The sequence below is a fragment of the Sprattus sprattus genome (genome assembly GCF_963457725.1).
Source record: "Sprattus sprattus genome assembly, chromosome: 8".
Lineage (NCBI taxonomy): Eukaryota > Metazoa > Chordata > Actinopteri > Clupeiformes > Clupeidae > Sprattus > Sprattus sprattus.
In genome coordinates, this window is record NC_137927.1 from 16,852,698 (window position 1) to 16,878,779 (window position 26,082).

Consider the following 26,082-nt stretch of genomic DNA (forward strand, 5'->3'; position numbering starts at 1 on the left):
CCGTTGTGCGCAGCGCAGAATCGGCGCTCTGTGAGAGTCCCCCTTTCTGGCTTGGGGGAATAGCGCGCTCACAGGCCTCAGTGTTCCCTGGAAGCCGGGGGCTTGGCAGCTCTGACATCAGCACGCGTTCTGGCCCTGTGGACGGGTGGGGAGGTTAGAGAGAGGGGGCTAGGTTGACCCTGCCCAACACCGCCGTAGCTGTTGGCTCTAGGGTCCTGGGAGTCTGTCAAAAGCACATGTGTAGCTTCCCAAGTGACGGCCCCCCCAGATGCCTGTGACAGCTCCTGAAGGGCCAGCTCAGTGGAGGAGCATCAGAGGACAACAAGACACACAAGTCTGAAACTGACAGGAGGGGTTGTGTGGCCCTTCGTCACAACACAGCAAGTCCATCTGCTAAAAGGAGATATGCATGTGTGTGTGTGTGTTTGTGTGTGTAAGAGAGAGACACACATGCAACCTAAGCAGATAGAGCCTTTGACAGCCTTTGTGGATTAATCCACAGAGGAAAGGTGTGTAGAAGAGGCCAAGCTTGGGGGAAACCATAAAGAATTTTCAGCTTTAATGAAAGTGGAAATCTAATGGTGGATTGTAATGCAGACATTAAGGGGCTTTTATCAAATGGTTTTACTCTCTTTCAAGTACAGTTAAAGGTGTAATTTTCATTTTTTTGAAATGCTCCTAGACTAACCGTAATGGGGTAATTCTGAATCCATCTAAAAATATAGTATTCCCTGCTATTGTGTTTTATGCTCCTCAATTCTTAGCTTCAGATCATCTTAATTTACATATATATTATACAAGAAATGAAGAAAAAAAACAATTTGGAACATGACCTTTTTTATGATTTTTGACAGGGGGATGGTACCTTTTTAAAATTACCTCATTGGAAGTCTACAAGCATTTTTATTTTATAACAAAAACAGCATCATGAACATTTCAGTATGACTGGCAAATGTTTTAATATAACACAACCAGCATGATTGTGATTACTATATGCAATGAGCTACACTTTGTAAGCGTTGTAAAATATAGATTGTTGTAAGATAGTATGATTTTTTTCAGAAAATCTCATTGCATGTGTAAATAGGATATGTTATTGTACATAACACATTAAACATGAAACAAGAGAACAAGCCTCTGGTTGACTATTTCACTATGGGGTAGCCTTGTGGCTGCCATGACTGTCAAGTCAACACAGCTCAGCACCAAGCTAAATAATCACCTTTCCCACTTGGGGAAGGCTTTCATTTCAGGCCTTCATCACTGCATGCAGTCCCCTGGCAGGACACACAGCAACACTGATTAGACTGGTTTGAACCTGCTCTTGCAGCTGAAAAAAATGAGCATAGTCTAAAATGGGTACTGAATACTAAAAGGAACAAAGTGTAGCAAAACATAGTTTATGCTATTTAGAGTGTGGTGTTATTCTGTAAAGACAGTCACCCTGGTAAGTGCTGAGCAAAGGGGCCCCCTTTCTCTCCTGGCTTTTCTTGCTACAACCAAGCCGGTAGACAACTACACCTCAGCCAAGCAGATTTGAGTTCTCTTCCAGCGACCAGAGTGACTATGACACGTCTACCTGGCAAACGTGATGAATAGGAACCTTGTATCAGGGATGAGCTCCATGGCCTGAACCACAGCACTGTCACCTACAAAGCAGGTTCTGTCCGCTGGTGTTCAACTCAATTTTTAGATGCATATTTTGGTCGGTTAAAGGCTGTGCATAAATTGAGCTCTAACCTGCTTCATAGAATAATCTAAGCTATAAATAATTAGCTACAAGTGCTTGTTAGCACCCAGTGCTTGTGTATCCAGTACTTTAGAAAGTTCCACCAACAGCATGTATATTGAATCTGTTGTTGGCATGGAAGCAACCTGTACTCCTATCCCCTGGGGTAAAGCTGAGAGCAGAGAGCTACCTAGATAGAGTGTCCAACAGTGGCAAGCATGCAAACACGTATACACACACACACACACACACACAGGCATTCACACAAAGAGCTCTACTGTGGTCATGGTCCTGCTTGCAGATGCTGCATGATTGATTAATGTGGAAAGTTGATGACAGGACACACACACACACTGGATTGTGACTGGGGAATATGCAAAGATCAAGTCAGGTTCAACATTAGGTTTTATGTGCAGCATATCTGCATCAGTTGAGATACAATGTTTAGACATGAAAACAAAAAGGAATAATTGTTTCATAACCCATAACAAATCATTAGAAAGGTCAGCTCACCTGGTTAGGGTTCGGGAACACTTTTAACATTGTTTGGGAATCTGTGTCCATGACAAAGAAGCAATGTTAAGCCAAAAGTATACATGTTAACCAAGGCAACCAATAGACTCTGCATTTTGACCTTTGAATTATTTGATATCTTCAGAAAACTTACCTGATCATGAGCTAGCCAAAGCATGCAGCAGTAACTTCTGTCTGCCTTAAGGTAGCACATCACTGCATGTTACCTGGCATGAAGAGACCATTTTACCTATCCAAACAGTCAGGTGTGTTGGGGCCACCCTTGATTGTTTGAGGTGTTTGTGCTCAAGGTGAGGTGCTCAAAATTAAAAAAAAAAAACAATACACTTGTTTAATTTTCATTACCAGAATTTCACTACATCCAGATCACCAAACCACACGTTTGTTAGTTTTGACTTGACTCAGGCAGTCAGCCTTACCATGTCTTTAAAGCGCTATGCCGCCCTTGACTTAAGGGGGGAGATTTTCTGAATGGAAAAGCCATTAGAGGTTTATCGCGTGTCTGCGTGCTTGCCAGTCAGCACGTTTTTAAGTGCTTTTTCACTGTTGCAAGTAATTAGAGTGTGGATGGGTCTGGTATGCAGCATCTTCCTAGTTTGGGATGGGGCAGAGGCTGAGCGCTCGGAGTGGGGGGTAGGCGGGAGGCAGAATGGCTTTGCGAGCGGCATTGGGGCCAGTAATGACTTACAGGTGGCGCCCTGCCCTGGGGACCAGCCCTGTGGGGAAGCAGCCAGTCTTGGTGTGGGCAGGCAGGCAGGCAGGCAGGGGGAGAGGGAGGCAGGCAGGCAGCTCACAGGCGGTACTGGCTGATGAGCCAAGAACACCAGACCCCAGCCCAGGGGAGGAAGGATACACACACACACAAACACAGACACACAGATTCTCATGCTGCCACAGTGTGACCAGCAATGCCCTGAACTGACCCCTATTGGCTCTACAGCGTGGAACTCTGCTTCCCAGGACGCTTTCAGCAGCTGATAATTGCATTGCCGCTCAGGAATGAATTCAGACCTCACTTGAGCGTCATGCTCATTTCTGAGGGCAGATAAGTGGCTGTTTCCCAGTAGGCTACATACAGAGATGGGCAGTATTTCAATTACTTGTATTTGAAATACTAGTTAATTTACTTTTGTAATTTGTATTTGATAGGGCCGATAAAAAACGAATGTAATTTGTAACAAGATACTTTAGAATGGAGTAATTTTGTATTTAAAATACTTTCTCCAGTGTTTAGGCAGAAGGAGATTTTTTTCTGTCGGATTCTACCACTTGACCATCTGATCTGCCTCTGAATGTCATTGTCGAATCAGGCATCAGTCAATTTGCCAAAAGTGGTGCTTCTTATGGCCCGCCCCTTTTTGGGGCGAAAAGGAAATCACCCCAGATCTCTCTCATTGACTCTCATGTTAAATCCATTTTTTTTCACAAAAAAGGGCTCAGGTCGAAAACTTAGATAGCTGATCCTTGTCAATTTATCTTCATTAGTACACCGACTAAAAGGAGGTTCTTTCAAAGAGCGAATCGAGTTGTTGCACTGAACATTAGCCATCTTGACAGAATGTGACTTGATCAAAGCCGTATGATGTCCTTATACGCAATTACGTATGACGAAAGCACAGTGGGGATAGCCCTCCCGGAAGCCATAGAGCAGTGGTCGGCAAATAGTGGCCCGCGGGCCAATTTCGGCCCGCCATCTATTCTGTCTGGCCCGCGAGATGACGTTAATTTGATGTAAAAAAAAAAAATATTAAAAATGTTTTCAACCCCATATTTTTTAAAAGAAAAAAAAGGCATACAGCAATCCCATCAATTTCGAAACATTTATTGAGGTATAGATGATAGTCCTAAAGTGACAAAACAACAGGTGGAACATCTGTGCAGTTATCCATGACGCACAGGTCGGAACGGTATTGGCACGCGAGTGCGCGTAATCTTGTGCAAAAAAAAACCCCAAAAGTGTCCTGTCTCTGTTATGTTCATGGAACTACTTGTTACAGGACCTATTTTATGTGTAGTAATGCACTGCGTAAAATACCGTTTACAGTGATCCTGTGTATAACTAAAACTATCAGTAAAGAGTTTATATCTATATTCACCTGCGTGGTTATTCATCTTGTTATAAGTGTAGAAACATAACAATTGGCGACGAGACTGGACTGAATCCATATGTGCAGTGAAAGTATCACGAAGAAAGAAATTGTTGACATTTTTACCGTCTGTTTTTTGCCTACCCTGTGGATGCTAAGCTGAATCAATGGACCAGCAAAGCTATCGTCAACCACGACCGGAGGAGGGAAACAGGACGCATGGAATGAACGAAACAGTGAGTGACAAAGTAAACTACTAAAAGAAGAAAACTTGGACATTGGCTACTGTAAGTTGAAAGAAAAAAAAAGTGTAACAAGATGGCTGGATGTGTAGGGCAAATGGACAGTTTTGATAGTACTGTGGAAGACTGGGCTTCATACATTGAACGACTTGAGCAGTATTGTGTTGCAAACAAAATAGAGAACGACAGAAAAGCAGCCGTGCTGTTGAGTGTCATGGGTGCAAAAACGTACAATTTGCTGCGCAACTTGTTGGCGACAGATAAACCAGCTTCAAAGGGTTCTTTGTAGGTCCTGCATTCTGAATCAATTTTCCTTTTCAAGGCTTTCGACAACGACATTTAGCATCGATGACTAGCATAGCAATGTTCAGCTAATCATTTTTACACGTCATCTAAAAGAATATTTGTATACGGCAGGTTAGGCAAGCGCCTGTTTCATGAGAGAAGACACGAGATGCAGCAGGCGGCATAAAAACAGCGTACATAAGCAAATAAACGTTTTATTGGAATTAAATTAAATGCGTTTTAAAAGTTAGATGATGTTTATTTTATTTTAATATAATAAAATAAATAATAATTTAAATAGTAGACCCCCCCCAAAAAAAAGCTATGGCCCGCGATGCCATTGTCTGAAAAAAAATTGGCCCGTGTCCAAACGTAATTGCCGACCCCTGCCATAGAGATTGCAATGAGAGCCCTGTTTTGTGAAAACATGAAAGTCACACAGCTGCTGCCTGCAAAAATATATATATACAAAATCAATCAAGTTGATGTCTTTTAATAGATTTGCTTAGTTACACTGACATTCTGTGACTGTTCTTCCTTTTTTACTGGGTTCACCAGAGCTTTGTGTACATTACATTATATAGCCCCGTAGCCAGGGCCCATAGGCATAGGCCTATTTATGTCAATCTAAATAGTCTGAATAGCCAAGTCACATTGCCAAAAATACTGATGTATACCTATATTCAGGCAGAATATGTGTGCGGGGCAGGGGCGTGGTAGCCTGGCCATTACCAGCCTGTGACTCCATTTCATTCAATTCAGGCGGAAATACGTAGGCTGGTGTCACCAGGCTAGGGGCGTGGTGGCGGCGGTTACAAACATGCAAAAAAGGCTACAGGACTCAAATGTTTGGGAACCACTGTCTTACAACACTGACAAGGCCCGTCATAATAGCCTGCACCTGGGCCCGTGATAACTATGTTACGCCACTGATTAGCCCAAACCTGAATGTTCTGCTATAACAAATTGAGAGAAAACTAAAAAATACATGTATTGTATTTTGTTACATTTTCTGGCAACAGTAGTTTGTATTTTATTTTGATACATTTATTTGAAGGGTATTTTGTATTTTGTATCAAAATACATTTTGATGTATTTTTGCCCATCTCTGGCTACATACCCCTCTTGTCTTCTGCTCACAGGAACCTCTTCCTTTCTATCTCTCTCTCTTTCTCTATTTATTTATTTATCACTCACCACCACAACACAAAAATTGGTACTTTACTCCACACAAATTAATCCTACAATGTTTAATTCACGCAAACAGGTTTTTTAGCTAAACTCTTCCGGTTGAGCTTCAAACAATACTTTGTGAAATCTAAAGTAGGCATACAGGTCCTTTATTCTTTATTTCAGTCCGAACTGCCAAAGTAAAGAGGGCCAACACGGCTTGATGTGATTTGCAATAGCCTGAATCTCGAGCTTTGTTCATACTGTCCTGTGAGACAGTACTTTACATAATGTGACGAGCGCCTTCAAGAAATCATCTGAGGGAGCCTTATTCATATTGGTGAGGAAAAAAGAGCATCGAGAGCAACACAGCTGACACTGCAGATATTAACACGTATCATTTCAGCACTGAAATTACAGTGGTTCTGCTTGTAAAGCTAGCCTATTTGCAGCAAGTGAAACATCCATCAGAAACATATGTTGCATACGATGTTTAATGAAAGGTGGTTCATAATATCTATTAGGTAATTCCCGCAAAACATTCATTTTAAGATTTCACATGCAGATGACAGTTCGCTTAGTTGAATTTCACCCCGTAATAATTCTGGTAGCAGATTTTAACTGCTTTCTTTCAGCTCCTGCTGGCTAAAGGTCCTTGAGGACCTAACTGCCAAGGTGAGGCTTATGTCAGTCAAGTTCAGACAGATAATAGAGATGCATTAAATGGAATAGCATTTTTTCCCACGCAGGGGTCCTGGCTTGATTCCCTTTGCTGAGAATGGAGACTATGCTTTCAGGAAGCACAATAGAGGCCCCCCAAAGACCACAAAAACAAGGATCTGAAATAAGGAATTAAAAACCTCAGCGTTCCCTAATTCTAAAAACAATGGCCACGTTGTTCCGTGGCGCTATGCCCCGTTAAAAATCTGGAGAAGATTTGACCAAAGCGTGGGTAAAACTCTCATGTGTTGCTAACCCTCGAAATCCAGCCCTGCAATCCGTACGAGTTCGGATGTCATCCATTAAGGCCTACTCTGTCCCTCCTGTCACTAGAATATACTCTTCGAGAAGGCACGAATGTGTATCACGTTTGTTAAGACACACATAATTGAAGAGATTAAAAACAACAACGCATTAAAGGGCTGATAAGTAGGTATTGTGTCTTGCTAGGGTTGATAAGTATTGTGTCATGCTATTTCTGGGGGAGAAATCCGATTAGGATGTTTACATTTCTTCAAAAAAAAATCGACCTTGTACACACACAACCTAATGTTCATGTTTGAAACTCACTGTTACCCTCACAATTGATTATCCACAACTCACCATCCCAAGTGGCCACCAAAAATGTAAATCTTACCCGGCCTTTTGAGAAGGGGTCCCATCAGACATATGCCTCACAGATGACAAAAAGAATAGGGATTTAATATTAGGAAACCAGAGCTTTTTGAGACATGTGAGAACATTTTGGTTGGTTGTTCTGCTTTTGCCACAAGTGAATGAAGAGAACATGTCTCTACAGACCTAGTTGCAGATAAGGGTGCCTTTTCTGTTCATGAAGGGGATAAGGACACTCTCACTCACACACACACCCATATCCTCACAGGAAGTCAAAGAAATGGGTTCCAGTTTGCCCATGGGGAAAAGCTGCCATTATTTCTAATCACAAAAATGTGTGGCCAGGAAAAGAAAGAAGTGGATTGAATTTTATTCAGAGCGTCCAGTGTTTCATCTGTCCAGAGAGGGGCAATCTATTCCACCAATGACAGTTTTTTTCTTCTTTGGAGATTTCTGTACAATAAACAAAAGACTACAAAGAAACACAAAAGAAAAGGGTTCCACACAACAGAGCCAGGGAAGTCTTACCACAGATTGGCTTCGCAATCATTACTGCCTCATCTCAGGCCCAAGATCAGTGGACCATATCAGTTTCAGTTACGCCACTGTGATTACAAAGTGTGATTGCGCAATGCTTTGAGGTTGGTGACAGATATATGCTGGCCCTAACTTGCTTGTCTTCAGGGTGGGGAAGAGAGGTGTGTCTGTGTGGGAGGGGAGGAGTATTTTCATCACTGGCTCCTCAAACAAACGTGTGAAAAGACTGAAAGACAGTGCACACATGTGCAGATAGGTCAATATTCTGCTATTGAGAGGGGAGGCAATAGAACCAAGAAACTCTTTATTTCCCCAGAGATGGGGTGAAATCCTGCACCCTGGCAACCAGGATGCAGGGAAAGGACAATGACGACAGTTACTCTCATGAGGAAGGCAACCAGGCATTTAATTCGAAAACTGGAAAAATGGCCTTTCAAAGAAAGCTTTAAAAAAATTACAGACACTACAAATTTGAACGTCCCCAGCAATTACCAGACTAAGGACCTTTGCCCATGCCAAGGCACTGGTTCTACTGTACCAATGACAGGATTACCCTAAAATGAGGCTCTCCATTTCAATCATAACAGAGAAACTGTTTTTTTCTAGGATTGATGTTTCTGTGAAGAAAAAAGAATCATGAAAGGCTTCATGTCTTTGTGGATATGTTGAAAAGGACAGAGCAGAATGCCTGAGACAGCATGGCAGACTGGAGTTTTGGTGAGATTGATGAAAGCCAGATGATGGTACTGGGCTGTTTTATATTAAAGTCTACTGCAGAGAACTTATGAGATCCAGCCATAATTGTGAAGTTGTCCTGCTTTCAGCTCCCCTGGCCAGACTGTTCTGAACACAAACATTGTTCTCCCGCTACTCTGGCCCTCTGTCCTTGAAGCAGCGACACTTGCATCGGGCGGTGTGTGACATAACCACAGAGGACGAGTCCAATCTAAAAACTATTTCATGTGCTAGTTCCATAAATCTTGGTCAATAATTGACATAATGGTATGTATAAACACATGCTGTGGTGAACTTAATTAACAAAAGGTGGTCGGAAAGTTTTCAGTGATCCCTCGTTTTGCTCTCATTTAAAGGCAGATAAGTGTTTTGGTCTGAACCTCTATTTTAAATGTTAAGTAAAGGCAGAGATATACCCAGTTTGAAACGCAACGCGTAAGCGCGTAAGCACGTAAGCGCGTAAGCACGCCAAGCAATTCACCGGCAGAACAATAGGCTTGCGTAAAATGGCGCAAGTCTAGAAAAATCAGCCGACGCACGCAAGACGTGAAAAGACGCGCAAGGGGCGCGCAAGGGCCTCTTGCGCCTGCGCTTGCGTCTCTGAGCATAAATCAGGCTTTAGTTAACTACTGAAATTGCATCCTCTCTCCAACTGTCAAGTTTCTACACACCCCATTTCTAAGCATGTTGCATTGTTCCCGTTTCCAACCAGTGTTTTTTTTTTATATAATCCTGTTTCTGAACAAACATGTCTGAATAGCAGCTTGCTAGACCTGCCAATGTTTACAAAAAAATAGTGACGACTTTCAACAAGATCATTTTGGCAAGGGATTATCTAGATGGTGAAGTTGAAAAGGAATTATTTCAGAAAGAAAGCAAGAGATGATTGCAAACTGGTTTGTTTTATAAGGAGAGGTGTGGAGCAGCCTCATGGGTAAGTTGAATGGCATTGGGATATTCAATAGCATCTTTTGGTTTGGGGGTTTCTGTTTCAAAAGGGACTGCTCGTGTTCGGACCTCACTGCCTTTGAGTTCCTTTTCTCAAGCAAGCCGAGTGCTGAGCCCCAAGTTCCCTAATGCCCTTGCTTGGCCAGTGGTTCCTGCTGAAGAAATGCAATACCACCTCCTCACCCATGGCTAATTTGAAGGGAACATGTTCCTGTTTTTGGTAGCTCACTCCAGGACGCAGATTAACATCGGAGCCCAGTGGGGATATGGAGTCCACACAGCGCTCATTAGAGCTGAAACGGACTAAAACAGATTCTTGGACACCCTGAATTAAACATTGACAGGGGTTTTCTTTTCTTTTTATATTTAATGAATGCATGAAGAGCTAATTAGGCTTCAACACAAAACAGACTTGATCTATCTGTCTGCAGAATTTGGGGCAATTGCATTTTGGTGTTATCGATCTGGTCATGAGAATACATGCAATTACCGTAAGAAAATGCTACTATAGTTATAATCTCCAGGATCACATTAAACAAACGACAACACACTACTGTAAAACAGAAAACACTTGGTAACAGTGTACCATCATGTTCTTAATTTAGCAGCCAGGCAGGCTGATATACTGATCAGCATATTAGGGATGTTGGAATTTAGCTATGTATCACACCATAGTATTTTTTTTTCTTTCTTGGCAAATCAAACATAGAAAGCGCAAAATTCAACAAATTACTTCACATTATGAGCGTCATAGCAGATCAGAGGAAAATCCATTCCTGTGGAGTTCTCTTCTGACTGGGCTCCTACCCACACACCCATTAGTACATATTTGACCATGGGGCCACTATGAGACAAGAGGCCCAATGTGTAACCTCATTTAGAGATGGACTTGACGCTCTTAAAAAGGTGATACTTGTTGGCCTTTGCCTGGGCCTCATATAATTGCAAGGAATGTTTCTTGGGTTAGAAAAACACCCCTTGGGTAGTCAAATTCTGCACTCGCCCCCTGCCTAGTAGTAGTTGCTATAGACTCTGGAATAATCTAAAAGCGTTTAATTCAATTTGGGTTAAAAACTTTCCTTTGTGTTTCTGCTGATCCTTTCTAATTTAGCTGAATCTACTATAAGATGTATACTTCACTGTTAAATGTTGTGTTTGGCTAGATATAGTTTGAAGGCATGGTGAGAGGTAGGAGATCACATTTAGCATGTTAAGCTATTTTGCATGTGAATTTGTGAGTGATTGTGATACTTGGCAGAATAAGAGGCAGATGAAATACCATTCTGTATTTGTGCATTAGGATCTATGCTACTGGTGGGGAATGAATTAGTACAGTACTCAACCCTTGTGAGTTAATCAAAATGACTTCACTGGATTAGAGAGAAGCACAATAAAAGATTGACAGCAACACATTTGATAAAACATTTCTTTTTTTAAAACTGTATTACTTAAATATAAAACTTTTCCCATGAAGAACAAAATAAAAATACAAAAAATCCCCACAGAGAGACAAAGATAGAGAGACTAAAACAAAAAAAGAAAACCAACAGCAGCAGGGAGGAGAGCAGCCTGAGCTGCTGGCTGAAGAGCAGGGAGTGGGCTGGGACGACGCTGTGACTATAGAGGAGGACTGCTGCTTCACACCCAGCCACACCACAACCATTTTCAAAAAGGAAAACTGTGGCAAAGTGGATGCACAAACCAACAAACAAAAGTATATTAAAAAAAAAAAAAAATCAACCAGACCTACCAGCTTTATAAAACCAAATTAGACCAATCAGGATCACAAGGTTGTATTTACAGCCATTCTGAGAAGGCAGTGTAGCGTAGCCAGTCTCTCCTCCTCCTACAGTACAAGTTAATGCTCGCGCCTGCACCTCAGCCTACACCACACACACACACACACACACACACACACACACACACGGTAGCACAGGCACACAAACAATCACACAACTCACTCACATCAACGTCTACAGCAACTGTGCAAAAGGTCTTTGGTAAATCAAATTAATTTGAGAGTAGGACAAAGAACAAAACACTAGCCATGACTGAGATGGTAATACAATCTTCTAATATACATACTCTCAGTCAAGTACTGTAAAACAAGACTGCATATTAAAATAAATTAGACAGAGGAAACAGAGGAATCGGAGATAGTAGATCCAGCAGTTTTGTTCACATAAGTCAATAATAAAACAGTGTTATTTCCAATTTCCAAAACCATACAAAAACACATAGGCCCTTAATGATAATGTTAAGCATTGTAATTTATCCCCCCTTCCCCTAAAATGTACTATTTGTTCATGTATCTCTCTGTAAACATTCACAAATAAAAAAAAATACATTAAAACCCAATACCACGGCTCAAAATCAACAGCCCTTCTAGGATGAATATCAATACCTAAATACCATTTCACACAACTGTTTGAAATTAGACATCAGTGTTCTTCCCTCAGATACACCGCATTACTGATTTTTTTTAATATTTGATCAATATTAATAATACAAAAAAAAAACCTCAATGACTTTGTTGCTAGTCCCACATACATTTACAGGCTTCTTTTCAGATGTTGGTCTGCATTGTTAAAAAAAGATGATGATGAATATTTGATGATGTGCTCATGTTTGTGAATGTTGGTGTGTGTTTTATCTTTTTAAGTTATTTCCAAAATATATCCATGGTAAGTCTCTTCTGTAAAAATAAATTAGGTAGTTTTTAAAAAAAAACACCATTTCAGGAGTCAGGCCCTCCTTGTCCTTGCAGAGATCATTCTGTCCTCGATGATCCATTGTCTCCCAGTTTGCGGAAAGTCTGATCGTTCTTTTCGAACCACAGTTCAGCCAGCTGCTGTGTTGAGGCGTGTGAAGACGCCTTGGAACCCAAACACATTTTATACTGTTTGGGGTCTAGGTTGGGGTCACATAATACAGGATGGTGAACGTGCACGATGCCAATGTCAACGCTGCGGAACTGTTTAAGTCCTGACTGGACAAACTTGTTGAAGAGGTCCACGTCCTCCAGGCCCCAGCCCTGTATGGAGGTGTCAAAACCACCAGCTTTCATCAGGTCCCCTCGATGAGCACACACGATGCCGTAACCATAGTGTCTCCACAAGCCTGTTTTGGTGGTAAAAACATAGTGGTTGTCACTAGGAACCATTCCGGCATGGACAACTTTGGGGTCGTACTGGCTGAAGATGATTGGGAAATAAGTTTGCTCGCCAATCTTGGTGTTGTCCCGGCACCGCTTCATGAAGTCGGCGGTGAACAGCAGGTCCACGTCACAGTAGAAGAGCAGCGAGTCGTTGAGAAAGTGGGCAGAGCCGACCTCCAGGGCCAGAGCTCGGGAGAAGGGCCCGGACACAGGCTTGATCTCCATGTCGGCCTTTGGGAACTTCACATGATACTCTCTCATGAGCTCCACCTGCCGCACGCGCTCTGTGATGTTGTCTGTGCTGAAGAGCAGGACGAGGAGCTTGACGTTCTGGTTGGGAACGAGGCAGACCTTCTCGAAGTTGGCCATGAAGCGGACGAAGATATCGTACCGGCCTGAGAGCGGCACCAGGAAGTTGATTTTTTCTTCTTTGGGCTCCCTCTGCTCTGAGCCAGAGCTGGCCAACCTGAAGGGCACCAGCATCTTGAGGGAGTTGGACAAGAAGGAAAGCGGGGCTGATTCCTGGTTGATGCGGTTGGCCAGGTCTTTGGCATCCATCTCCTCCTCCTCCTGGAACTGGATCTTGCTAAAGGTCTGCTGCAGGTAAGCGTGCCTTCGGACAGGCACAGTCATGCTCTTGCCCTTGTGCTTCTTGTAGAGTAGCAGCAGATCCAGCACATACTCGGCTCCATACATGGGATTGACCCGCCGGTATCCATACTGGATCTCCTTGAAGTCAATGACCCGACCGCGAGTCTTTGCATTGGCGTTGATCATCTCCATCACCTGCATGACGATGTCGTCCAGGGCCACCTTTTGTGAGGCATCCATGCCCCGGCGTGGTGGCTGGCCATCTGCAGAGGTGAAGATGTATTTGCCCGTCAGGAACTCCCACTCCAGTACATCCTCACGCTGCCGTGGATGGAAGCGCATGAACGACGGGGCCATGCCCAACTGAAGGTCCTCCCGGCGGACCTCTGTGTTGGAGAGACGGCTCATCTGTACAATCTCACGGTGCAGCTGGATGGTGCGGTGGCGCAACTCAGCAATTTTCCTGCTCAGCATGTAGCTGTGCAGGCGGTACTGGTAGGGAGGGTTCTTGTTGGGGTGCAGAGTGATGGCGCGATGGATTTTGCTGTTGTGCAGGTCCCGAATGTAGCCTTTCTTGTTGGGCTCATAGTTCTCATAGAAAAGCTGCTGCATCTGGAAAATAAGGAAAAAGGGAGAAGTCATGAGTTAGGTGTTGCCTCAGTATACCCAACTAAAAACTCTGTGGGAGCACAAAACATAAACACAATCCAGAAACCAAAACCATATCAATCAACAACAATGACCAATCAACATCAACTTTCAAGCCTTGGGAAAGTTTCCATTTAGTCATGACCTTGAAAGTCAGTTAGTCTCATAGACAGCCCACATGGTTTTGGCAAAGGATGCTGGTGTCTCAGTGGGCTCTGAGAAGAGACAGAAACACGCTGTGCTGGTTGAGTGCTGTGCCAATGTGCCAGGTCTGGCTGTCCAGAGACCAATCCCTGTCCAGCTGAGAGGACGGACTGGCGGCCAGCCTTCAGGATGTTCCAGCCGTTCTGCTGCCATTTAGACTCCCATAATTACCTGACCTATGCTACGGCAGTTGCCTCTGCTGCTTTGTTATGGGGTACAACTCATTATGATGATTTCTTCAGAGTCATTGACCCGACACAACTGCTTTCAGCTAATGCATTTTCTTGCCAAAGTAAAGAGGCTGTGAGGTCGGATAAGGTTTGGAGAGAGGTGTACATTTTGTTTTTGGTGGGGGAAAAAAAGCCTTGAAAAAGGCTGAACTGCAAACAAGATACCACATTCATCCTTATGACTGAGTTGTCTTTTTAGGTTTTCGTAATTTTAGTGTCTGAAGTATGACACCAGACAAATCATCAAACTGTAACTGTACAAATAGAGTTAGTGAACTTATCAGACTGAAAACAGGGGATATAGATGACGAGCATAAATCTGGCAAAGAGGATGCAAACACGGCAAACTAAAAATGCCCATGAATAAATCTGGACTGAGCAAAGTTAACGGCTTCCACACTGATACCATTGTCTCCTGGGGTTCTTTAGCCTACACAAATAAATTACAGCAAGGCAAAGGGTGCTTTACGCCAGGAGATAAGACGGTGAAGTACACTTGGGTGAAGTATCGGGCTGCTCTGTGTTCTGTCAGACTAATCAGTGTTTGCACTGATCTTTTAGAGAACCTTGCCTATGTGATTTAACTTCAGAGAAAGCAAGGGCAGAAGCATGGCCAGGGTGCACTGCAGTCCCCTCTGAGGAAGAGCCTTCAGAGGAATTACATCCATGCATCAAGTCGTCAAATTTATAGGAATCACATTTGGCATTGGCCTTGACGTCTAGTCCTACCTGATATATTACATAAGATGGGGTTGTTGGCTTAAGACAATATGATGAACTCTGTCTTTACAGGTTCTTCAGGACATGGCAATGCCACAACTCACATGGACATAGATAATATACTAGACTCATGCCAACACATACACACTTCTTTTCTATACACACACAACTACAGATGTTCACAGAAATGAACAATACTGAATATTTTATCACCACCAGTTTAAAGCACAGCTGCTGTTGTAGTGATCAGTTCCTATTTCAAAAAAGGACAGAATGCCATGCCATGACACTGAAGCCTTTGAAGTAGTCCCTGTGTGCTGATTTCTTGATTACAAAAAACAGTGCAGATTACGCATACATTTTGGGCTTTATTATTTGCTGGGGAAATATTTGTTGTGAACAGCTAATAAGCGGTGATGCCTCAAAAGGTATCTGCAAGTGCTTTTCTTTCCCTCTCCTTCACTGTGTCTGTGTCCAAGTGTGTGCGCATGTCTGTGGCTGTGAGTTATTGTCCAGGGACATTAGTTTCTGCTGAGTCAACCGCAGTCCTGCAGCTCTGCTGCCATGCCATCCATCAGGAGGAGCAGGGTAGGCATGAGAAGCAGGAACTGGGCCAGTGGAGACGTATGCCATGCTTGCCAATGCTTGGCCACAGAGCGCCAAGCTGGAGCTACTGCCAACCGGCAGGGCTCATGGCAAATATAATTGAAGGCACCATTATGTTAACCTAATTGGCTCGGTTGCAGTTACAGTATACCGCTTCCAAACCTGATGGCTTTAATCGCAGTGTTCCAGAGAAGGCAGGAAACCCGTCTGTCAAGACAAGATTCTCATTGAGAGACAGATGAAAAGCTTTCATTGTGAGCACTGGGGAGGCACTATATTGTGGTTTTTGTATCGTGTTTTTTTGTAAAAATGTCCTTGAAATGTCCCACATACATCCCCAAACCTCAGTTTGGGATACTCGCCAAGTAAATATTGAGAACCAGATGAACCAAGCTTCTTCAGTGCTTTCCTCAGGTATTGGAATAGGCCCAGTGTGGGAATGGCACACAATAAGAGCAACTGGAAGACATTTAGTCGTTGAGAAAGTCACAGGGAGGCCTGGATCCAGTCAACAGAAGGATTTTCCTAGTCAAGATCCATGGTAGGTTTTATAAGACTACTGTACATAGCTATCAGCTCATTCCACATGTCAGAGAAAGGATGATACGAGATAAAGAAAGTTAACTGTGACTTCCTGCAATTGTAAGGAGAGGCCTCATGTGAAAATCATTTTTTCCCTCTTTTCAAACCTATAAAAAGGAGTGAGAGCTGATGTTCCACACATGTGAATAGTGTCTCCTGACATTTCTTTGTTGCTTTATATATCTTTTTCTTTTTACTGGTACAGCTACCAGCATGAAAGTAAAACATTCAGACTGCTCATCAAAGTCAGCTGATCCATCAGGACTCCTGCGGTTATCAAACACATACGATTCCTTTGTTAGAGATCTTTGCCTCAAGTGAGATCCGACATATCCTCGAACAGCTTTAGAAAAATGGAGTTGTCAAGATTCTTGGTAGTTGAAAAGTAGCTAAATAAACTGACATAGACAAGCCTTTGGCCTGAAGATAACAGTGGCTTGGGATGACGAGAACAAATTTCAAATAGCAGAAAAGACAAGCAAATAAACTTGGCGGCTGCTTGTCGCAGCCCAGAGTCAGGATATGAGCAAGGGCAGAGTGCAGGATATTAAAGGCCAGGATGAATCAGAGGATGGCAGGGAAGAGCCCAGCGCTGGATCAACGCCCTGCTTCACATCAAGTGGCTGCTGGAGATACCAAAAGCCCATTTGCCAGTAGGGATACATATTCATATTCCAAATACACATCCCGACAGAGGACTAATCAGAAATGCTCAATTTATCTTCCTTCTGTGACTCACTCTTCTTCACTCCAACTCCTATACCCTCTGCCACTGGTCCATTAAAGGGGGCTTCCAGATGATTGCCAAAATAAGTAGGCGTAAATAACAGCGATTTGACAGACCGTCAGAGCAGTGCACCATCAGACTCCAGGATGCCTGGGCCTGAGCCGACACACACTCCCTCGCAGTTCAGTGGAACGAACGTGAAGCGGGGAAAGTACCAGCCTTTCTTCCGCTACAAGCGAACATTTGGATGCAAAGCCACACAGCTGAGTGGAGACAGGAAAACAACACAAATGCGTGTTTACTGAAAACGATTGACGCTAATCTCTGGAAGTGCAGACGAAAAACTCTCTGCAGGCCAACATGTCTGCCAGGGGGTGGTGTGAGGACCACAGTGGGGAAATGAGGGGATGGGAGCTGTTGGCCGACTGTATTAGGGATTAAGCCAGCTGTGTTTCATTTTCCCATGTGTGCAATGTGTGAGTTGAGCGGATCTCTCAGGGCTGACTGACCCTTTGTGTGCTCCCCGAGACTGCCTTCCATCACACTGGGGACTCGGGTTACTGCTTAATCAAGCCCCAGGATAGAGATTACCTTTTAATGAAAAGCCAACGATTAGTCCGTCATTGCCCATGGGGCGGGAGCGGTTCATTTAATATCATGGCGGCTGTCTCTGAGCCTCTTGTGTAAAAGACATTCTAACGGACTGAGAGAAGGCACGCTCCCGCGGCAGTCAGCTAAATGAAAAAAACCTTAATACAGAGAGGACGCCTTCTATACTTATCCCATATTCTAAATGTGACATGAAAACATAAAAAAGGGGGATGAGTTTGGGAATCTATAGCATCGTTTAACCTCAATTTACAAGTTTACAAGATAAATAAAATCCATAGTATAACAAAGTGAACACAACAGATCAGCTATGCCATCTAATATCATGAAGCAATGGTGTTCAATTAAACCGAACAAGTTAACTTTCAAAGTTAAGAACACACACCCTTAATAAAATTAATTAAAATTAATAAAATGAAGTAAATTTTGTGCAACAAAACGAGGTTCAGACAGCTAGATAAATATTTCAGTTGCTAGAGTGCCATGCAATCCCACAGTAGCATGAGTCAGGGATCATTAATTAAGGAGGGACATTCTATAATATGGCAAGTACGCCAACGTGTCCCTTTCTCACTCAATCAAACCCTCTCTCGGCCACAATCTCATCAGTGCTTCGCACGATATAACAGCATGTGTCTGTCCTGCCCTGCAACTGGCTGTGCTCAGTTCTCCCCTGGGCGTGTAATGAACTGATGAATAAATCAAGCAGTTATGCACAGGGCCTGAGAAGAGGACTGTAGTTGAGAGATCTATTACACAGACAGAGATCCTTCACCCTGCAGAGATCAGAGATCCGGTCTGTCCTTCTGCGATGAAAGTCTTATCACTCGCTGCCGCCATATGAATGCCGCTCCAATTACAGCAGTGTGATGACTGCAATGATGGGGCAGGAATGTGAAAAATGCTTGTCTGCTCATTACTGAAGCCACACAAGGGAAGGTCTCTTATTTTCTACAGCAGATGTCTTTTTTAAAACATTCAACTGTAGCATGGCATGATGTCCATGGTAAGATGACAGACATAAAGCTTGTGTGAATGATAGACAGAAACAAAGCAAGACAGAAAAAGCATGACACAGAAAGACTTCACGCGACTAGCTTTGAGGCTCTAACAGTGGGATTTGCTTCACTTCTCAAAATGAAGGACACTGGTAGTCAGGCACATGTGGTGCCCGGCCCTGGACTTGAAAGCCAACAGGCTGGAGACGTCGTGCCCAGCACCACAGCTCCTGGCTATACCATCACCTCCCCCCAGACACACCCTTGCTGTCTGGTCTGGCCACACCCACACACAACAGCCAGCGGTGGCCAGGCACAACCCGACTGACCTACTTCCAACTAGCCAATCTACTCCCACCATCTCAAGCCATGGCACATAACCAGATCCCAAATTAGGCAAAAAAAAAGGAGACCTGGCTCATTCAATATTTACAAAATACGACATCATGAATAAGAAATTCTAGCCCCTTTTCATATCACCCTATCCTGAGTCCCAAAAGGAGGAGGTAGAAGGTTTTTCACAAAAGACAGACTGTTATCTTCGCAACAGGATGAAAGCATGTGTGAAACACACTGTAAAAAAAGAATACAGAGGGCCCCTTTCCTTTTCATAAAAGGCCGCTGTCGATCTGCTATTGATTTTCCTGACACCGATGCCTTTGAGAGCTGTGAGAGAGAAAGGAGAGGCTTCGCTTTACTTCGGAGGTCAATTAATAGGGTCAGAAGTGGGTGGAATTGGAGAAGAGGGGGCAAAAAAGTGTACTAAAAAATCAAATTCTAATCTTATCCAGTGTCTTTGCCCGTGGCACTGAAAAAATAAACACAACAGAGTGACGATGTCAAGGGATGAGAGGGAAAGGCCATGTCACATAGCCCTCATGCCCGCCTTCTCTTAAACATGCAGTGCCCCAGGGCTTGGCTTCAGAGCTACGACACTCGTGCTGCCAGCTCACACAACACCACAGCTGGGGTCACGTCAGCCCCCGGAGCTCCCCTTCACCACCCCCACCCCCTCCCCTGGTTCACACAGCCACAGAGTCCTCTGGGTGGATGGGAAGCTGATAAGATAGAGCGACACTTTCCAGCCTGATAGGCAATTCAAACATGCTGGGCAAGTTCACATCACACACCCACACAGCAAAAATAAACTCTGCAAAAACCTGTTGTCCGTCAGACTGAACAATGGAGCTGATCTAAGGCCATGGAACACTTGTGTGGTGGCATCATTTGGTGTGCTGGAAAAATGAGGGTTTGTATAATGTTGTCCGGCAAAGTTTCTTATGTGAATTGAGCCTGACTTGCTAAATGCAATCTGAATGATTGTGCAGTCCTAGAGAGTAGGCCTAGTTGCTGTCAGCGCAACCCTCAAACACATGGTGTTGAATTTCTACCCTTGGCACTGAAGATACGGACGAGGCAGATGGCTGAGCTACAGAAAAGACAGGAAATCTAATGGAGTACCTAATGGCTGAGAAAAATAAGTTTGTTTTTAAACAAAAGAGGAACAAAAATAACCCACATGGGCTATTATGAGCCTCACACGATATACTTGCTTGAGAGATAGAGAAGAAAAGTGTTTATGTGTTTTCTAGATGCTATCAGACATTCTTTGAATGCAAATCACAAGCTGTAAACACCCTATGTTAAACATGTTGTGTGTTAGTGTACACAGCTAAATCAGTCAATGTAAGGTGTAGAAAGGTAAACTGTAAAGTACCTTAATCTGTATCCAAGTATCCAACAGTATATTTTCAGGACATAATATTAGACTCAATACCACGATTTGCAGGCAGGGTTATATAGTTAACTGAAAATAAGATTTAAATTAAAACTAGCATTGAAAAAAACATTAAGTTAACTTAAATAAAAATCAAAATAAGAATATTACAGTTTTTCAAAATCAACAATTAATAATGCAATATGAACTTAAACCAAATTGCAGGTAAAATATGCTTTGATTTCAACTGTGGTTGCTATACCTCTCTGAGACGCTGGCCTTATTAAACATAAGCTTATAAACTATAATAACTTTGGTTGCTGGTAACAAATGGGAACACATACAAAGTTAGAATCTTACAGCCTGTTTCAAACACCCAGCATAGAATTAGTAGGGGCACAGCAAAGACAAATTGTTTCCCAATGCCTTAATGAGGCAGTGCATTGATGCCATAATCACCACTTTCAATTGGTAAAGGCCAGAGCGGTCATCCCTCTATGCAGCATTATTGAAGTTCCAACAACTGCCTTCAGAAAAACAACAAATCCACATGTTCAGAGATTCTTAGCCAGGGACACTCTGTGCTTTTGTGCTTGCTTTGCCTCATGGTGCAGAGAAAAGGCGTCCATCTGTAAACGATAACTTTGCAGGGTCCTGATGATTGACATATTCAGAGTGCCAATTAAGTTGGATGATCTTCAAATGTGGGGTCACTCTAGTGACTTTTGGCTCGTCATTCTTTACCCAGATATGCCTAGTGCCACACCATCCACACTTCATAACTTAAAGTAACATTATGCAATAATTTGACACTTTTTGACGTTAGATTTTATAGGCAACTAGTTTTGGTACTATCCTCAAATGAATTTTGATAGCATGTGGTCAAGTGAAGGACAGATAAACACCTGTGTCTTCTCCACTAACCATCTAAGATATGCCCTATGTAGTTCTGTGTACTGGGCTGGAACACAATGCAAAAATGGAAGAAAAGCTTTCACACGCATGAAATCCTCATCTATACTGCCAAAAGACACCAGTTAATGTGTTGGCAAGCTTCTATCATTGTCAGCTGGGCTGTTGGTGATGTTTGCAATGTTTTTGCATGCCTATTAGGTAGTTAGCTTATTAGTTTTGGAAAAGAAATCTGTATTGCTGCTTTAAAGTAGTTCTTTACCAAATTGCCTTTTTTTGCACTACCATAACCTCACTTTTAAGAAAACGTATGCTGCTGTATGTGTATCTGTATGTTCTACTTAGTTTTATGTAATGTCTTGTCTGTATGTTCTACTTAGTATTAGGTAATGTCCTGTCTTATCTGATGTGCCTGCGCACTTTATGTTTCACCGTGGGAGAGTGGGAAATGATCTATCGATTACTTTGTATGTCTTGAGAAGATAGTATATGATCATTTGACACCATCTGAAACAGTCCTTATTATGTACTGGATTTAACACAAAAAACGCTAAGGGTTATATCTGGTCTTCAGATTTCCCTCCAGGATTCCTGAGGCTTCAGGCTGATGCAGATGTACGATAAGCCTAAGAGGGCTGGCAGAGAACTGCTGTGCAAGAGACTCAGAGGGCGCTGAGCCCCTGAATCAGCCAGCGACAGAGAAGGGCTAAACCCCTGCCCAAGATGAGTACACTCTTTTCTAAAAGTATGAAACCTTCCATTCTAGTTTACTCTTATACATCTGTCCAACCTCAAGGTATATTGACCTTGTGTCAATACAAGGGACCATATTCTGTTATTGTCACCCACAAGAGTATCAAATTATGACTGTCAAAACATGGTATCTGTTTACAAAGGCTGTCATCATTTGGAATTATACGTCGGGCTACTCCCACGGTTCTCTTTCGCCTTAAGTTGAGTAGAAGATTAACAGGAGGGTGTGACTATTTTGGGGATGATGCTCCCTCAGCTATTTACTGAGTATCAAGAAAAGATGAAGTTAACTGGTCTAGTTGGAAGGGCATTTGCAATCAATGCAACCTTTACCTATTAGTCACTGAGCCTAGGGTGGAACATGAACAAAAGGCATTTCTAAAAGCCGATGGGTAGATATTTAGTAAATCCTGTTTTCCAGTAAACACAGGTAGTCATTCTAATTATGACAGTTCCACCTTAAGCCCTTTATAAATCAACCTACACTCATTTGCTATTTTCCAGATTTCCAGGTTTTACACGAAATTCTTCATCAATCATCCTGGTGAGGGTAAAAGGTCAAAACACAATTTCGCAAAGTATTTTTCTGCAGGGGTTCTTGCACAATGCACACAACAATCATATTGGTGATGCCATTCCCAAGCAAAGTATGTGCAGAAAAGCAGGTTTTGGAACCAGTCCCAGTGATGGGGCTGATGTGTCCTTCTACACACAAAGTGAAGCAACGAGTTCCAACAACCATAAACCGCCTTCCTATACGCGACAGGCCGATGCAGGGAATTGCATGTCAAATGTGCCCAGTGTTGGGGCGGCCTCTCCCCAAGCAGTTTGGAAGAGGAACAGAGAGATGTACCACAGGCCACCACCCCAACCCCCACCCTCCCTCTCTAAAAATATCCAGCGGGAAGGAGGATCAGGACGGGAGGAGGCCACTAGGGACTTTCCCAGTGGTTGGCTGGGGCACATAGAGCTGACTGGACATTGCCATCACGCACTGTGATGCATTTTCTGAGATGGACTGTATGGCTCACAGAAACATCTATATGCACATGGGCCCCCCCTATGAACACGTATAGTGACCTGCATGTGTTGTGTATTCACACAAAACACATAAACACGCCTATATGTTCTAACCTCTCGAGACTCTGAAATTGCGTTTTTACCTTTTACCCTCACCACTCTTTTGGAGGAATATTTAGAATTTCATGTAGAACCTGGAAATCTGGAAAATAGTAAGTGGGTGTTAGGTTGATGATGGGCTTAAGGTGGATTTGGTCATAATTAGAATGACTACCTGTGTAAACTGCAAAACAGGATTTACCCAATATCTACCCGTCAGCTTTTAGAAATGTCTAAGCCTAAACACAGCTCTGTGAGTTGTGTGAGTGACGTTATGACGGAGAAGGATGGTAAAGGCATATGGTGACCTTCCCGGCTTTCCAAAAGGTCCCAAACAATGTGCTAAAAATAGCCAATTAAAGTTTCATCACTCAAGATTTCCATAAATGGGACCTTGTCAGAGCAACATAAAAGCCAGGCTGTACTTATTCTCAATATGAAATACACTCTTAGGACCTGACAAGTCCATTATTATCGTCTGTCTGGTTTCAGAAAAGGGAGGAACCTGTAAATAAAATGTCCCTAAGCTTCTAAGGACTGGAATACGAAAAAAAAACACCCCTCTCTGAAACAAAAGTAGAAAGGCACCGATATTGGCTGTTTTTTCCTCTTTATTGACTACTGTAATTGGGTTACAGCCACTATGGCAGTCTGCAACATACTTGCGGAATCCTCAGTGGTCTGTTACCATGGCATTAAGGCGTGCCACCAGAGCAAAAGCAGTGTGGACAGGAACTGCACCGTGGGCACGGTCAGCCCTGTGAATCAACTTTATACACAACTCACAAGTCATTAAACACAAAAACAAAATAGGAGGCCAGTTTTAAAGTAAAGCTGCGAAACACTATATAATCATGGGAATCACGGATCTAAACAACTCAAGACTTCAGAGCTTTTGGACACCCTGTCCTTTTTCTAAAAGCTTCCAAGTGTAAACTAAAAGGCATGGAGGAAGAAGGCAAGTGCTAGAGCCACTCCCTTCAACAAAGCAATTCTACTGCTGTATTAAGAGCAGTGAAGGAACACCCCATCACACAGATTAACTAAAGGTACACTGCATTTAAGGGAATACAATAAGACACTTACTTTGTTTTGTTTTCATAACTTTAACTATCCAAGTGCCAAATAGACAATATTGACAGTGAATCCCTATTCATTCTGCTGTGAAAGGTAGGGTGTGTGGATATATTGACAAGTGTCATTTGTTTTCGGTAAGCCTTTACTTTCAGAGACAAGAAAGGCCACATCTGGGATCTGCAACCACCACGCGCCCAGCCTGTGTTTCCAATGAGCCATTTGCTGGCACTGCGCCAGGGTGCCGTTGACTGTTTGTCATGATCAATAGGGGGACCTGCCGAATGATTTGCCACGGCAACTAAAAGCTTCAGCTTTTTCATATGGTTAACAAAAGATCCAAGCAACTTAATGGCAATCCTTGAAATGCTCTCAACTGGGTAATACGTACACAAGTTTTTCATTCTTTAATTGGAAATGTTTGCATGCAATTTCACCGCTGACACAAACAAACATGTAAAAACACTCTGGGTGCTGTGAATTCCATGTTCATCTGGAGCAATCCACCAAGTCTATTTCCAAGATGCACAGATTCACCGCGTCATGTGGAGAGCAGAATGAAATGTCCTGGAAAGTGTTGGAAATAGTGGTGCAGCTCCTGCTTTTCCGACTCCCTGAAAGGGTTTGCACAATGCTGGGGGTGAGAGGTCAGGGCTGCGCCTGTTCTAAGTAGTAAGGGGGTGGGGAGGCAGAAGTTCAGGCACGCAGGCACCGGTCATCACCTCAGAGGGTCCTGAATAGATGGGGGAGGCTGACGATGCCTGGGGGGAAGGGAGGGCCTAATTACAGCCTGGCCCCCGATTTGATCCTGCCGGCCCAAATTAGCGGGCAACACAGGTAGCAGAACAGCTGAAGAGGCCCAGCAGAAGCCAGATGTAAGGGCCCAACAAGTGCACTCTGGGAAAGATCCAGGCTGTTGCTCAGCACCCAGCGCAATGGGTTATGTGATTTGATGAGGTCTTCACCTAGCACTTCTGTTTGTAATAACAGGAATGAGAGACATGCAGTGTGAGAGACAGACAGAGAAAGATGGATTGACAGATGGAAAAGGAACGGGGAAAAAAAACACAGAGTAGAAAACGCAGTTGAGAGTAGGAGTAGGGAGAGACACATAGACACAACGGATCAAACACCTCTTATGTCAGAGAAGAGGAATCAGGGAGACAGGGGCAGAGAGGTTGGGCATCAGAGGACAAACAGAAAGAGAGAGTGTGAGAGAGAAATAAAGAGAGGAAGCGCAATGGAGTGTGAGAAAGAGAGCGAGAGAGAGAGAGCGAGAGGTCTAGGCTGAACTAAGGCTGACAATACAGATGGTGGCAGCTGCTAAAGTGGTCATGGCAAAGGGGTAAGACTGGTGCAGACAGGCTGCCAGTAAAGGATTTACAAAGCTTTCCCCTTATTCGAAGGAGCTGGAAAAAAAGCCAGACTCTCATGGCCTCTCCTACCCTTCTGTCCTGCTCAGCCCAGCTCCTGGGATGAGCACACCACAGCCTGCCTGGTCAGACAGCGCTGGAGCTAGCAGAATAAAGAACTGACAACTAGGCAACATGAAAAACGCTAAAAGCCCTACACAAATAATTGATTTGACATTTGTTCGCTACACCTCCAAGTTCCCAACTGTGGTTGTTGTTAGCAGGAGTGTCTCAGCTCTGACAGAGCACCTGACTCCATGCTATGGCGCGAGGCAAAAGTCTAATTAATTGTGTTTATCAAGCTTTAGTTAAACCCAGCGGAAGAGCAGAGCGGCACAATACGCCTCCCACTGTGCTCATTGAACTAGCAGCGACGGCACTGGCACGCAACTAGATAAGCTCTTTTAAGGCGCTTTCTCGG

The 26,082-nt window shown here is 43.4% G+C and overlaps 1 protein-coding gene across 1 annotated transcript in view; it reads right to left on the reverse strand.

The window, feature by feature from the left end:
• Positions 1-12,365: 12,365 nt before the first annotated feature.
• The window catches only part of chsy1 (chondroitin sulfate synthase 1), a gene marked incomplete at its 5' end in the record, with an annotated part of 34,738 nt that continues 21,021 nt past the window's right edge, over positions 12,366-26,082 (reverse strand). The window contains one exon of the mRNA XM_080843811.1: positions 12,366-13,962. Coding sequence (XP_080699937.1) covers positions 12,373-13,962 — 1,590 coding nt within the window. The 3' untranslated portion in view covers positions 12,366-12,372. The remainder of the gene's footprint in view (positions 13,963-26,082) is intronic.